The sequence below is a fragment of the Pelobates fuscus genome, chromosome 5 (assembly GCF_036172605.1).
Source record: "Pelobates fuscus isolate aPelFus1 chromosome 5, aPelFus1.pri, whole genome shotgun sequence".
Lineage (NCBI taxonomy): Eukaryota > Metazoa > Chordata > Amphibia > Anura > Pelobatidae > Pelobates > Pelobates fuscus.
This window is the reverse complement of record NC_086321.1, coordinates 26845484-26861887: the sequence shown is the minus strand read 5'-3', so window position 1 is coordinate 26861887 and position 16404 is coordinate 26845484. Positions and strand designations below refer to the sequence as shown.

Here is a 16404-nt window from a genome sequence, read left to right as displayed (position 1 = left end):
CTTTCTCACCTTGACTACTGTAATCCGCTTCTCAGTGGTCTTACGTTTTCCCAACTTGCGCCGTTACAGTCCATAATGAATGCGGCGGCGAGGCTCATCTTCCTGTCCGCCCGCACCTCCCATGCCCTCACCCTTCTGTCAGTCCCTACATTGACTTCCTATAAAATATAGAGCTCGGTTTTAAATTCTGGTTCTTGCTTTCAAATCTTTACATAAAGCTGCTCCCACCTATCTATCCTCCCTTATACACAAGTATGTCCCATCTAGGCCATTCCGATCTGTTGAAGACTTACGTCTATCTTCTGTCTGTACTCCCACCTCTGATGCTCGCCTTCAAGATTTCTCGAGGGCTGCACCGTTCCTGTGGAACTCGCTTCCCTCCTCCGTTAGATGCTCACCCAGTCTCCACTCCTTCAAAAAATCGTTAAAAACCCACTTCTTCATAAAAGCGTATCAATTAAACTGTTAATAGCTCCCGACTGATTCCTCTTCTGCAACTGTCACTAGTCTAATACTATCCTTACCTTTTTGTGTCATTTTACCCCACTCCCTCTAGCATGTTAGCTCATTGACCAGGGCCCTCAACCCCTCTGTTCCTGTGTGTCCAACTTGTCTGGTTACAACTACATGTCTGTTCATCCAGCCATTGTAAAGCGCTGCGGAATTTGATAGTGCTGTATAAATAACATAATAATAATAATAAAAACACCTTAGTTGCAGTGTCAACTGATCACTCTCAGTTAATGAGCTAAGCCCTGCACTGCTGATCCTGGAGTGTACTTCTAAAGTGAACCTTTCATGACATAATAATAATAATAATAAAAAAATTAATAATTATTATAATTTAAATAGCGCCAACAAATTCCGCAGCGCTATACAGTGGGTGGACTAACAGACATGTAGTTGTAACCAGACAAGTTGGACACACAGGAACAGAGGGATTGAGGGTCCTGCGTAATGAGCTTACATGCAGAAGACTCATTGTGTTTTTTTACTGACCGTTGCAGGAGAGGAATCTGGGAGCTATTAACAGTTTAGTTGATATGCTTTTGTGAAGAAGTGAGTTTTTAATATTTTTTTTTGAAGGAGTGGAGACTGGGTGAGCGTGTAATGGAGAAGGGGAGGGAGTTAATTGTTCTGCATAGTAAATCTGTCTTTATGGGCACAGAATGCTAATATTTTTTTTTCTATTTCTAGTATATGACTTTGTAATCCAGAGCTATCAAGGAAGTTTCCAATCCAAATATCACAGTTGTGTCCTCGATCAATTCTCTTACTCGCACTACCTCAATGGAGTCATCCCAGGTATATAATGCTAGTGTGTTCCCCATAACAGCAGCAGTGTTGTATGAAATGGAAATGTTGGCGTGCTATCATTGATAGTGCCAGGACACTCCACTGCAGGCTGTAGTGGGTATGGTGTTTGAAGTGTCCCTTTTAACAAGCGATGAAATGCTTTTTGTGCTCTTTATCTGCCCTTTTCTGTAATCGAACCACGTATGTGGAGTTGAATAAACAGAAACATTGGGGTAAATTTATCAAAGAGTTGCAAACGTTTATTTGAGCTTTAGTTTAAGATTGTATTTTAATTCTGGCGTGCATTTTCAACTGTTCAGTTTTTTTGCTTTCTAAATTTGTGTCAGTCTTTTTTTCCCGTCATAAAAGTGGTCTGTGTTCGTTTTATTTTTTATACCACTTTGGTTTAATCTAATTCATTAGCCAACACGTGTTTGAAAACACTATGTTTTAATGAAGAATAATTATGGAAAACATTTTGGACTTGTTCTTTGCCCCTCAGTTTTAACTCTTAATTACCCCCCCTCGTTTGTAAGTAACTTTTGTACTATTACTGCTACATTTAAAGAAACAGTCCAGGCACTTCGGACTGTGTGTTGCTGATAGGCTGAAAGCATCAACTGCGCTAGGTCCAAGGCTTCCACATTGAAATGTCATTCTCTGCTGGAAGGCAGGCGGAGGAGCTGACTGGTGCCGTCTGTAAAACTTCAGGGTTAAACCTTTGGTAGCGGTTTAACCCTTTGGTAAGCTGTACCTCCAGACAATATAGCAACTTCATATGTTTTTATGGTGCATGTTTTAAATCAGTCCTGCTCAACCTGCCCCCAGATGTTTTGAACTAAAACACCCATGATTCTTTGAATGAAACAGCCAGGGAATCATGGGAGTTGTAGTTCAAAACACCTGGGGTGGCGCAGACTGTGCAGGCCTGCTTTAAAGGGACACTATAGGCACCAGCACCACTACAGCTTAATGTAATGGTTCTGGGGCATACAGCATGTCCCTGCCGGCTGAGCATTGTAAATGCTGCCTTTTCAGAGGGGACTCATTGGCTGAGAGTGTACCTGAGTGCTTTCAGCTAACGAGCAGTCACTTAGATGAGAGCATATCTCTTTAAAACTGACTAACAAGCAGACTTTTTTTTTACATCTATATTCTAATGAAGTTATTTTGCATACTGTATTCCTGGAAGTCTAAAATACACAACTCTGTTCCTCCACTACTCATTTCCAGGAATCTACTGCAAGACACCCTATTTGCAGACAATTAGATTCCTTTAAACCGTTTTAAAGGAGAGTTCACACGTTTCTAGGAGAAGCAGTCAGCTGTGTGGAAATCTTAAAGTAAATAAGTGAGATGTAAAACAGCCTTGGTTTGTCTGTGTAAAATGTGAAATCTTCTCTTCAGCTGAAATAGTTATTCCGTTTACGCTGATGGAAAATTGCACTCTTTGATTGCCAGAGCAGCGAGGGACCTGTTATTTTAACATTGTACAATTCCGTTTTTAAGGATATCTACTGTGATTGAAGTTCGAGGTTTGGGCGTGCAAAGTTTATTATAAAATATGCACTCGGTAACTGAATTTCAAATCTAATTGAGCAAAATTCTATATTTGTTTACCATTTTTTGTTTTTACATTGTATACTGTTGACAAGCAACTTTTTATTGGAACATTAAAAAGAAAATCTATCTTCTTTTTTTTTTCCCCTTCACTTTAAATTTATGAAGTGTTTTCAGAGATGTTGTCTTTTGTGCAAAATGCATGGGAGGCAGAGAGGAAGCCTGGAACTTTATTTGATAATTTTTATGGTTCTGGGCACAGGGTAAACCAGACATTTTCAGGTTCTGCAGTATGTAAACAAATGTGTGTGTTTCTTCTGGCTCCATGATCCCTTATTACCATTGGATGAGAAGCCCTGTGTTTTCTGGTACAGAAAGGGTAAGCTCCTAGGTTCAGACACCTGATTTTACAAGATCCTGAAAATAAGTACTTGTGTTAATACATTAATAACATGCAGGTGTTCAAAACAGAACCAAAACACGTATGTAGGCACACAAAGGGCTTCTTTCAGCGTGGTGGCTACATTGATCCCTTTGTGAAACTATGTTTACTCTAACCTGCACACTGAATCCTTGTTGCAGTTAAATCGTCCTTCATGTGGATGATTTTCTAATTGCACGTATAGGAGTGTAGATCTCTCTCCAGTGAAAATTCCTTTATTAATCTACTGTTAATTTTATGGTTAGAAGTAAATGAAATATATCAGTACGTCCCGCTCAATCTGGCGACATTCGGTGAACCTCAACTAAATGGTGTTTTGCATTTCCTTTAGAACGTTGGCAGCATTTTCCCCAAAGCTTATCTCCTCTCTTTCATTTATTATTCTTCTAAAGTGAAGTTACATAGCAATAGTTGGCACTCTCGTTAGGTTATTATTTTTCCTGATCAATCAAGTGAGATTCTTTGATAGAAGGTTACCCAACAATTGATACAGAGAGACAGGCAAGGTCACACTGCATTTGCTGTAATTCTAGTGCTGGACAGCTTCTACAGTAAGCACTGTTGACATCAAGAAGTGGTTCACTTAATCGTGACGCTTTGTTTTGTTTTTTTCAGAGAAAATGCAGTGTTTACATTACAGCCTAAGGATACCTCCACTGGCCACTCCTCGGATGGCTTCTAGATTAGCTTCCTGAGGCAGTGCTGCACAATGTGACTACCATTCAGTGTCTCCACCCTCTGCATGGAGACACTGAACATTCATGCATTGATTCAATACCTCTCTATGAGGAAATGCTGATTGGTCAGGGCTGTGTTAAGTTTGTGCTGGCTCTGCCTCTTTGACAGTTTCAGCCCACCCTATGGGGAGGACCTAATTACTAGTGCCCAATAGGGCATTTTACACAGAAAAAGCCCCCCCTCGCCCAAAACGGGCTAAAAGCAGAGAAAAACTGCTTTCCCGACGCCCGGAGCTGCATGTCCTGGGCATTGAGCGTTATAAATTTGATATCCCTGGTACAACAATACCCCACCTTTGCTAAGTAGCATTCTTAATTCTATTACCCTAATCATAATCCTTACTCTAGAAATAATGCTAGAATTATTCCCTTTGCAGATGTCAGCAGAAGGGAATCCTGCCGGCTCTAATCCTAAACATAAATCTAATACTTATCCTAATCCCAATTGCTCCCCTTTGCTAATATTACTAATAAGAGCAAAGGGAATTCTAAGCTAAATCAGTAGAAAGCGGCATGCTGCTGACATCTAATGGCTATTTTCAACACGACAGAATTAGTGAATTGTGAATTAACCCCGTTCACAACTGTCATCGGGAATATAAATCCCCATTAAAATAGCACTAATTCTGGCCCCAGCTTACAAAGGAAAGCCCCAGGTGTCTAGTGAAACACTCCCGCAGGTAAAATGCTCCATTGCATAATTATTATAATTAGAGGAAGGACATCTATTATAGAATAATTCCGTCAGGTGTAAACTATATTTGCGTTTCCATTGAGTTGGCTATTAAAACTAGCTGAGCCTCTATACAAGCTTGTTAATTCAGCTGTTCACAAACAGCTAGTTTGTAGGTTAATTATCTTCATATGTGTGATCCAGTTCCAGCGATACACTTAGTGGAACTGCACCTCAAACCATTAGACACCCTAAAGCTACTCCTATCTCTTCTTTCCTTGTAACAATACCCTACATTTCCCATTCTCCATACCTTACTGACAGAGGCATACATAAAACATTTGTCAAGGGGAGCAAGCCATAATATTGTTACAGTTACTTTTAGGCTCTATTTAAAACCATTTGGTCTCTGCCTTCTCTTCTAATGTCCTCTACAAGGGCTGCATGATCTGAGAACATGCACTTTAGACAGCTGTTGTCTTTCACTGACACCCCTCTCTAAGCTTGGCCTGTCCACTGTATTTTCATGAATGCATCTATTACCAATACTTTCTGTCCTTGTCTAAAAAGCTTAGATTCCACTGATTTCAAAACCTGCTTTGGGACCGTATTGCTCTGTTCAGTTTATCGTTATGCCTGCTAATTGAGAGTGCTCAGCTGTCCTTTCTGCTGTCCCCCATGTGTCTTCAGTTCCCCTTAGGCAAGACGTGTTCCTGCAAAAAATGGCAGTGGCTCTTTAACTATTCTTTTTAGAATTTGGACAATAGTCACAAATCAGGTTTTATAACTAGCCACTTGCCACAAATGTAGGTATAAAATATTTCTAAAATATCTCACCCTCTTCATGAAGGTATTGAAGGGACACCTTACCAAAATAAGCCGAGAATACAGAACAGAGATATTCAGAAGTAAAAAAGTTCAATTTGTTTTGCATATTAATTTTTTACTAGAATGTATCATCTAATTTTATGTATTTGGTCCCCTCCTAAATTGAATTCCACGTTGTCCCCTTTCAAAGTTTATTGCTTCTTTTAATTCCTTTTATATCAGTACTTTTTTTTTCTTCTTCTTCCTTTTTCAAGTGACAAACAAGTTTTGCATTTCTTTCTAATTTGATGAACTAACTAACTACCCAGTGCTATGATCGGTCAGATTGTGTCACTTGTTTTATAAACAAAAGAGCTAACGAAGCTTTGGCGACCCTTTCTTACCCCCTAGCGCATTACTTGCTTTTGCCAAGTGTACAGTTCAATGATCGGTCACCTGTATCTGTTGGTTTAGCACATTTTAAAATAGTTCTCAGCACCCTGCTTGTTCTTCACAGCTTATTTTTAAGCTTCAATCATTGCCTGGCTCATTATTCCCCAAAGAAGGTTAAGGCCTTCTTGTCAGACCGGAACTGCGCACTAATTAGAGTGCGCTACTTGGCACCGAACGTGTCGTGCTTGCAAGCTTTCCTACTGGGATCATTTCTATTCATGTTCCCTTATTGTTGTACAGTGAGAATGAGTGTCAGTGGCTAGCTGCTTGCTGAATGTCCGGTAAGCACAGAAATCTCATATTCACTTGCATTTTCAGAAAAGTTTTACAAAAAAACCCTAAATTTTATAGCAATATGCCTTTTAATTTTATATGATGTCTTCTATTAATTAGCAATTTTATAAAGAAGTTGTCCTCGGTGAGTTGTCCACAGATTTGCATAATCTTATAATCTGCTGGTGACTCTTGCTGTTTTGAGAAAGGACTTAGAATTGGCAAGTATTAAAAGGACGCTCCACTGCCCAAATAAGCAAATTCACATTGTGGATATAGCCCCAATTAAAACATGCATGCATTTTAATTGTGCATTTTTTTGACGGAGTGTATATTTCAAAACAGCTTGCAAAAGCTACAGTCAAGAGACCTCTGCAAACCCTCCCCTTCTAACCCCACCCAGTTTCTGTGGCTGTCTGTCAGGGTACCTGTGGTCTCTACCTCCAAAAGAGGTAGAGACTTAGCTGTTCCACCATCCAGACGGTCTGATGACTCCCTTCCCCGCGGTCTATCCGGTCATGCAAGGCCGGCCGCGAGGGAGTGACTGCCTTTTACACCATCTAGGCAGGAAGTCATCATCAGGACACTCCCCCGGATCGACCTGTCAGTCAATTGCTGCAGGACCAATCAGGACGTCTCGGAGGTGTGGTTACTGCTCTGAACAGGGTATTTAACAGAGCTTCTTTCATTAGCTCATTGCCCTGTTGTGGTTCTAGCTTGTTCTAGTCACTCAGTGCTTGTGTATTCTATTATCCCTTTTGGTTTTGACCCGGCTTGTTTACCTTACTCTGCTTATCTCTGTTACCCTTGATTCGGCTTGTCTCTCGCTTACCTGTCTTCTGTTACCCTCGACCTCGGCTTGTCTTTGACCATTCTATACTATACTACTGATGTGGAATTATTAAAAACCTTTATTGTACTTGTATTGAATTATTGTACTAACTCCATTTTAACTTTATACTGTGACTTCGTCCTCCATTTTGTCCTCCTAACCTGACTTCTTCAATCCTCCATTTTGTCCTCATGACTTAACTTGTTCATTTTAAAACTACATTACGTGACTGAACTTCTCAACCCAATTAATACAGTAGACAAAGACCGTGTTTCCTTCAAGGACAAGTACCAGGAGGTGCTGGCTACTCCTTAAGACTTGCCGGCTACTCCTTAAGAGCTTGTAAGATAGTACAGTTTGAAGGCCACAGAACACAGTAGTAATGAAATGTTCTATTCATAAGAGACCTTGCACCTGGACATAAAGCCTGATATCACTGACCGTGTAAAATGACGCTTAGGACCCCCTTGTCCCCCACCCGTGTCCAGAATAATCCCACCTCTGATGGGTGGGCACGGGACTAACCTCTTAATTTTACTAACCAATAGGTAAGACACTAACTCCGTCACTTAACAATTAATCCAATTGATGATGTTTATTTGCTGATATTCTAATAATCAATGATGACGCAAAATGCCTCTTAAAAGGGCCTGCGCGCCCGCTTTTTCTTCACTTGCCAATAAACTTTCTCGAAGTTATTTTAACCTGAACCTCGTGTGTCAGACTTAATTACTTCAGCGTATATACGCAATTTAACTTTATTGATTTGGACAGGAACAGATAGACTTTGAACATTTTGGTTTACTTTCAAAAAGTACCATAACAACTTGGCGCCCAACGTGGGGCATCGGGCTATGTCCGGCCGGTGAGCCGTCCTAAGGAAGACAAGGGTGGACGGAGGAATCCAGGGGGAAGGAAGGGAGATTGATCACCTCCAGATACACGGTAGAGACTTCTGCAGAGCCACCGGTACGTTCCGGCCCCTTTGATTGACCCGTCCACGTGTCTGTGACTGCTTCCCGGGAGGACATCAAAGACAGGTAATATCTTGCCCGGTGTCTCGTTACTCACTTGTTTACCTGCATTTTAGTCTATCTGTTGCCTGGGTGTGTTTGAATCGTTTGCCTGTTTCCCCATTTTGAGATAAAGGGGGGGTGGACCTGCAGGGGATTTGCCTGGGGTTCTGTCTTGCTTGTTTTCCCCTTTTTGGGATAAAGGGGGGTGGACCTGAGGGGACTTGCCTGGGTCTTCAGTGTGTGTGTCTATCTGTTTGTATTTTACCTCTTTTGGGATAAAGGGGGGTGGACCTGCGGATTCGTTCCTGGGGGTCTTCTGTTGCCTGTTTTACCTCTTTTAGGAACCACGGTGTTGTGGTTGTAAGGAAAAAGGGGGGTTGACCTGCGGATGCGTTCCTGGGGGTCTTCTTTGCCTGTTTACCTCTTTTAGGAGCCTCGTGGCTGTGGCTGTAAGGAAAAAGGGGGGTGACCTGCGGATGCGTTCCTGGGGGTCTCTGTTGCCTGTTTCACCTCTTTTAGGAACCACGGTATTGTGGTTGTAAGGAAAAAGGGGGGTTGACCTGCGGATGCGTTCCTGGGGGTCTTCTTTACCTGTTTACCTCTTTTAGGAGCCTCGTGGCTGTGGCTGTAAGGAAAAAGAGGGGTGTTGGAACTGTGGATTTTGTGTAGACTCATAATTTCCTGTGATCCTTCTTGTGTCACTTTGAGAGCCTAGCTAGCTTCTTTGTGCACATGGTATTTCTGTTTATTTGTGAGGGGGGCTTAGTCTTGTGGCAGAGGACTTTGTTTCCTGGGGGGATTCAAGTAGGCATTGCTTGTTTTCCGCATCACGTGGTAGTGAGACTTATAAGTGGGTTTGATAGGGGCACTACGGGAGTGAGGATAGACGTGGCCACATTCTTGTGGACTGCAGAGTAGAGAGAGGCTGACGGAACTCGGACCGGTGTCAGTTGTTTTCCGTGGCCGCTGGTAGTGAGACTTACGAAAGTCGTTCTCCGAGCGGAGACACTACGGGGTTGAGGGAGGTGACTTTGGAGTAAGCACACGAGTAAAGGAAAGGGATTATTGTTGATTTCATTTGAACTGTGATGCATGCACTGTATTTCAATTGTATTGTTGTCTTGTTTGTCTAATTAGGAGTCTCATGAACTCCTGTGTCTGTCTCTAAGGATTTTCCTTGTCTTTCATCTTTTCTATACTTCCTATATTATTATACTATCCACTCCCATTCCTCTTAAAAAGAGAAGTGATTGGTCACACACTTCTCACTTCGCTCCAATCCGTGTCTACCACCCCGGGTAGGCGGATTCAGTGACTAGTCTACGTTTTGGGAAGACGCACCTGAGAAAATCCCACGATTCTCGGGTGGCAGTCGAGCATTGTAGACGTTCTTGTTCAGTTTTCCCTCTCTCTCTCTATATCTAGGACGCTGGTATAGGGGTAAAGGGATTATGGGACAGGATTTAAGCAAGCCCAGTAAGGGCTGGTTAGCATGTGATTTAGTCGAAGACAGAGAGGGTGAGGAAATGGTTAAAGGTGTTGAAAAAATTGCAAAAGTATGTAGAATTGCTGTACCGACATGTGGAAGATTGCAACCAGAAAGTTGGCGTAGGTTACTGACAGAAAAGAAAGGCAAACTTACAGATAATGGTTTATTAAAGACTGCTGAAGCATGGTATAGAGTAGCGAAGGCTATTCAGCTAGAAGGTTGGGTTGAGGAAGAGATAAATCACAAGGGTGTGAAATTGTTTGTGTATCATAATAATTGTGTTGCTGGGGTTTATCCTCAGCCAGCGCCCAAAACCGGCGCCCAGGGAATGTCTATCCCCAAGGTTCAGTCAGCAATAAGTGATAGCCAGCTGACTATGTTCCCCACTCCCAATACCCATCCCATCACCTCCCCTGTCTGCCCGGTCCTGAATTCTGATGGATCTTTCTTTTCCCCTGCCCCATCTTTAACACTCCCATCATCCTCATCCATCCCTACGCTACCTGCTATACCTTCCCCTAACATTTCATCTGCCATTCCTGCCCTACACTCTCTCTCTGTTCATGACCCCCTCCCCTCTTCCTCCACCCAACTAACCACCTCCTCCGCCCTTGCCCCGGCTCCTCCCTCTACACCCACCCCTACCAATCCCTCTCCGTTCCCTCCCATCTCCACCCCAGCTCAATACCCCACCTCCTTCCCCTCCCCAGTCTGGCCCTACCCCTTCCCATATCCCATGGCCCTGCCCTATCCCGGATATCCACTCCCCGCTCCCCAAGCCACGCCCCAGGTTCCGGTCATGCCCAGTCCGGCACAGTCTGCCCCGGATGTGCCCTCTTCCAACATGGCCGCCACTTCTTCCCTTAACCCTAATGTAGTACCTTTTCCGGCCACCAATATGGCGGCCCCCAGTTCGGCCCTGATGCCGGTAATCCCCGGTGACTACCTATCCCCAGGTAATGACTCGCTAGCCACCCCTGCATCCGGGGCTCGTTCCCAACCACCGATCCTTTCACCTCATTCGGGCCCTGCACCACGCAAAAGAGCCAATATTATAGAATTCGATGATGACGAGATGGACAGGGTGTCCCATGTCTCATCGGAGCTTGCCGCGGGAGCCCCAACTCACCGTTCTATCGATGACCCTTTTGGCCACAAGGGTCGGGGAGAACAGGCCCCTCCTAAATATGTTGCTTTCAATCCCACTCAAGCTAGTGCTCTAATGAAATCACTCCCTGACCCAGAAAAACAGCCTATGCCCTTCTACCGAGGGATAGTTCAAATTCAAAAGACTTATTCCGCCGCATGGCGTGATTTGCTGAGCATTTGTGCTATCAAAGCAGGGGATGCATATTGGCCAAGTATGGCCCGACACCTCAGTACAGATTTGCTCAGCAGTGATGTTGATTTCCCCTCTGGAGTAACTTTTTGCACCCAATTAAGAGAATGGGCTAAGGACAAACTTGCGGATCAGGCTGCTGGCCTTACTGATGTTATTCAAGATAAAGGAGAATCAGTGGAAAGGTTTCATGCAAGACTGTATCAAATGTTCACAGATTTGGGGTTTGATCTTACAGATAAGATTCATTCACAAATGCTGTCAGGTGCGTTTGTCCAAGGTGTTAAAGACTCTATACGCAAGGGAATCATTGCCGCACGCCCTGAATATAAGGTTGTTCCCCTGGATACCCTGCTTTTAGTTGCTAGAGGTTTGGAATCCGTTCAGACCCCAAGGAGACCTACTTCAGCTCCTCTCATGGTATCCCGCTCCGCTCCAGCCCCAAGAGGTCCCAGACCGGAGGAGGGGGGACATTGCTTTAATTGTGGAGCAAAGGGTCACTTTAGGAATGACTGTCCAGAACCTAAAAGGGAGCAAAGGGAACCCAGAAAACTACCCAAGCCTGCCCCGGCTCCCAAAGCCACCAAACAGGTTCCAATAGTTGAGGAACCCGATGAATAGGAAATTGGCAAGCCTGTGTCTGTGACCCCTGTCATGGCAGTGTCTACAGGGGACAAAGGGGGGCCACTTGCCACAGTGACTTTACCCATTGAAGGCCACCCCACCACATTTCTAGTTGACACAGGTGCAGCCCGTAGTGTTCTACGAGAACAAGACCTGCCAGACCCATCCTTCCTGTCCAGTATTGATGTCTCTTGTGTTGGAGTGGATGGCCAGCCAAGACGTAGCCCTTTAACAACTCCGCTGCGAGTTGGTTCTAGCCTGCTCGCTCGCTTTGTAGTATCCTCCACATGCCCCATTAACCTGTTAGGTGCTGATGTCCTCTCACGCCTGCAAGCATCCATCACTTTTACCCCGGATGGGCAGGTAGAAATGTTTACACCTCTGTCTGTATCAGACACTTCAGCCCTATGCTCTTTGCCTCTGATGCTGCATTTAGAAAAGCCCCGTGAGGGGGCAGCAGAATTAAGGTCCAATTTCCCAGAGGAATTAAAAACACAGGTGCCCGCTAAGTTATGGTCCTCAGGCCCAGAGGACATAGGTCACCTAAATGTTCCCCCTGTGGTGGTAAAGCTTATTCCAGGAGCTAAGTTACCAAGAAAACCACAATATCCATTAAAACCAGCACAGTCCGCTGCAATTTCTGTCCACATCAAGGCACTCTTGGAGAAGGGTGCCCTGGTAAAATGTAAATCTGAATGCAACACCCCGTTATTTCCTGTGAAAAAGAAAACTCCAAAGGGTGAACCAGAGAAGTACAGGATGGTCCAGGACCTCCGTGCTGTTAATGAAGCTACCGTCCTGGACACCCCTCTTGTACCAAATCCTCATACTCTGCTCTCTGGAGTCCCACCATCTGCAAAATTCTTCACAGTTATTGACCTGGCCAATGCCTTTTTCAGTGTCCCACTGGACCCATCCTGTCAATACCTGTTTGCTTTCACTCATGAAATGCAACAGTATACCTGGACTGTCATGCCCCAAGGGGCACAAAATTCTCCAAGTCAATTTGCTAAGGCCATGGGCACCATCCTTGACCCATGGCAAGCTGAGCACCCAGAAGTTGTCCTGCTTCAGTATGTGGATGATCTATTGCTATGTGGAGATGATGTACCCACTACTAAAAGGTGTTCACTTAGTCTCCTTTGCTATTTGGCAGAACAAGGATGCAAAGCTTCACTCATCAAGCTACAATTCTGTCAATCTTCAGTGATCTTCCTTGGACATTGCCTATCTCAAGGTACCAGACATCTTACTCGGGACCGGGTAAGAGCTGTTTTGGACATTCCACCTCCAAGGACTTCAAAGTCTCTTCATGCCTTCCTAGGCCTCATTTCCTACTGCAGAGCATGGATCCCTGAAGCCTCTCTGCTTATGCAACCTCTCTATGATGCTCTTAAGTCTGACCCGTTCTGTCTAACCAATGAAGCCCTGGCCAATTTCGATGCTTTAAAACGGGCCATTGCCTCTGCTCCTGCCTTGGGCCTACCTGACTACTCCAAACCCTTCAAATTGTTTGTCTCTGAAAGACAAGGCCACGCAACAGGAGTGCTCACCCAGACTAATGACTTAAGAGGCCGCCAGAGGCCTATTGGATATTTCTCATGTCAACTGGACATTGTGGCCAGAGGGACTCCTTCCTGTCTCAGGGCTGTTTTTGCTGCGAGAGAACTCATAGAGAAGACCTCAGACCTGGTCCTTGGCCACCCTCTGGTTGTTTTGGCCCCTCATGACATCTCTGCCATCGTCAACCAAGTCCAGCTCAAGCACGTGTCTCCAGCCAGACACCTGCGCCTACAGTGTCATCTTCTTTTGCCTGACAACATTTCCATCCAAAGATGTCAAGTGCTCAATCCGTCCACTCTTCTTCCACTCCCTGAGGGGGGTATCTATTATGGATTTATCACAGATGAAACCTACATCTACCTGCTCTGTGGATGTATCAAGAAAGTCATGCATCCACATTTGTCATTTCATGAAGATGAGACACCTCTTTGTGAAGGCCCGGATTACGCCTTCTGTACCATGTGGTACAAGCCAAATATTACTCCCGAACCTTGCTATGAAGATGAGCTTTACCACTGGACCGATGTAAAGCTCACTGCACAAGACTTTTATTGTGACTCTGAAGGTAATAGCATGGTCTTGGTCCAGCTACCTCAACAACTTAACTACCTCTACCGCCATTGGGATACCGCTATCCCACATATTCCTGTTACCAAGTTGAAGACAAAGTCATGGAATGATCTTGGGCCCATGGCAAAACTATGGGCCACCATGAATGAAGAACAACTACAGGAAAATGGTATTGTCAAATACCCAACAACTGACCTTCTGGAAGCATGGCCACGCCATTTCCTGGAAAAGGAATTTCAAGACCTGGTCATAAAGAATGATTATGACCCAGAAACACCTCATGACTGTTTTGAACAGATGAAAATGGAAACAGTGCACTTACCAACTGTGCATGAGAATCCATTACCAGATCCGGATTTTACCCTGTTTGTGGATGGATCAAGATATGCCGATGAAGGAGGAACATATCATACAGGATATGCCGTAACCACAACAGATGAAGTTATTAAATCATCATCCTTACCACCAGCAATGTCTGCACAAGAAGCTGAATTACAGGCTCTGACTTCAGCCTGCAAAATTTCCGAAGGAAAACGTGCCAACATCTATACAGATTCAAGATACGCTCTGGGTGTGGCACATGACTTCGGCCTAATTTGGAAGACAAGAGGATTTCTTACCACCGCCGGTACACCAGTCAAACACAGCACTGCAATCAAGGAGCTAATGGATGCCCTCCTACTTCCCGAAGAGGTGGCCGTTCTGAAAGTCAAGGCCCATGGGAAATTGGATACAGATGAAGCAAAGGGCAACCATTTGGCTGATCAAGCTGCTAAGTTAGCGGCCAGGGATTTGCAGGAAGTGGATGAAGGAGTGTCCGGACAAGAAGAAGAAGAAGAAGAAGTCCCTATTTTTGCTTTGCAAACTCTTCCTACTGATTTGCGAATCTTACAAGAACAACAAGCTGCAGTCACTCCTGAGGAAATCCAGAAATGGAAAAAGAAAGGAGCTGTCCAAAAGGACGGAATATACTACAACAACTTCAAATTTTGTCTTCCCAGAAATCTATACCCAGCAGTGGTCCAATGGGCACATGGGCCTGCGCACCTGTCAAAAGAATTGATGGCCGCCCTCATACAGAAGTATTATGAAGCACCTGGAATCACAACATTGATCAATAGCTTTTGCAAAGCCTGTGTCATCTGTGCAAAATGCAATCCAGGAAGACCAATTAAGGTGCCGGCGAAACACCTGGCAAAGCCCATGTACCCCTTCCAGCGAATTCAAATTGACCACATCCAAATGCCCAAGAGTGGGCCCCATGAATATGCACTAGTAATAGTGGACATGTTCTCAGGCTGGCCAGAAGCCTACCCAGTGGCCAATATCACTGCAAAAACAACCGCGAAGCGCCTACTTACAGATATTGTATGTAGATTCGGACTCCCAGAAGTTATTGAGAGTGATCAAGGCCCAGCCTTTACAGCAACTGTGACTAAAGAAATTTGGACTGCTCTAGGGGTGACCCTAGCCTTCCATACCCCTTACCACCCACAAAGTAGTGGTAAAGTGGAGCGCATGAACGGCACCCTAAAAACTAGAATGTTAAAAATGTCACAAGAAACAAAGATGCCCTGGCCAGAAAGCCTACCAATAGCTCTATTTAGTGTTAGGCACACACCTAGAGGGAAGCATTCACTGTCCCCATATGAGGTTCTATTTGGGACAGCACCCAGACTAGGTTGTTATTATCCGCAGCAGTTGCAACTCCAATCAGATGTTTTAGTAGACTATGTAACTGAACTTGCAAATGTCCTAAACAAAATACATGCCCAAGTTTTCTCTTCAATTCCAGATCCCGAATTGGATACAGGTTCCCATAACCTACTTCCCGGAGATTGGGTCCTGGTCAAGAAGTTTGTGCGGAAAAATACCCTAGAACCAAGATTTGACGGTCCATTCCAAGTTCTCCTGATTACCGCAACCTCCGTCAAATTGGCCGGTAGGCCAAATTGGGTCCACGCTTCCCACTGCAAGAAATCTCCTGCCCCAGAGGAAGCGAATATCGCACAAACATGTATCTCTGGTACATCTTCCCCTTAATTAGCCTTATGAAGGCCCAGCAAGTAGCCATTACCAAAGACATTAGTGGGTACACCTTCTGGTATAATTCATCATGCACCCAGGTGGCTACTTATACCTTTGACTATTGTGATATTGTAGAATGCCCATTTCCCACACCACAAATCCAGAGCATCTATAGAGATATCCCTCATTCGAAAGACCCATATGTTTGTGTAGTTGACAAGCAATGGGGGCACAATTGTGACCATTGGGGGGCGGCGGGATGGAATGCCGGGCCTGCCTGGGGTTACAAACCAAAAAGTGCCGTAGCTAAAGTAGATGATCATGGTAGATCGCTTCTCCAGAGAATGACTTTGAGAAAGCCTGGGGGGAGCACACCAATGAAATTAATCCTTAACATTGAACGCCCAAGCCCAACAGATGCAGACCAGTATGTGATGGGAATGTACTGGAAAAAGGGTTCCTACCAGAAATTAGGGCATTTCTACCTCAAAGATATGTGCAACTCTTCTGAGTGGCAAGGGGCCACCCACATGGTCCCTAACCCATTAAAACCCCATATCCAGACCTTTCAGGACATGATGGCCATCGCTAACCCCACTTTTGAAGATACCATGGCCGCTGAAACAGGTTTTAATGATGTAAATTTATGGTTAGAATGGATGAAATATAATGCTAATAAGCATAATAGAACCGCATGTTACG

General features: G+C 44.4%; 1 protein-coding gene across 1 annotated transcript in view; it reads left to right on the top strand.

The window, feature by feature from the left end:
* LOC134612393 (uncharacterized) overlaps window positions 1-16404 on the top strand; it is a 150991-nt gene that overhangs the window by 804 nt on the left and 133783 nt on the right. Inside the window, exon 2 of the mRNA XM_063456744.1 lies at window positions 1198-1305. Within this exon, the coding sequence (XP_063312814.1) occupies window positions 1291-1305 (15 nt within the window). The 5' untranslated portion in view covers window positions 1198-1290. The remainder of the gene's footprint in view (window positions 1-1197; window positions 1306-16404) is intronic.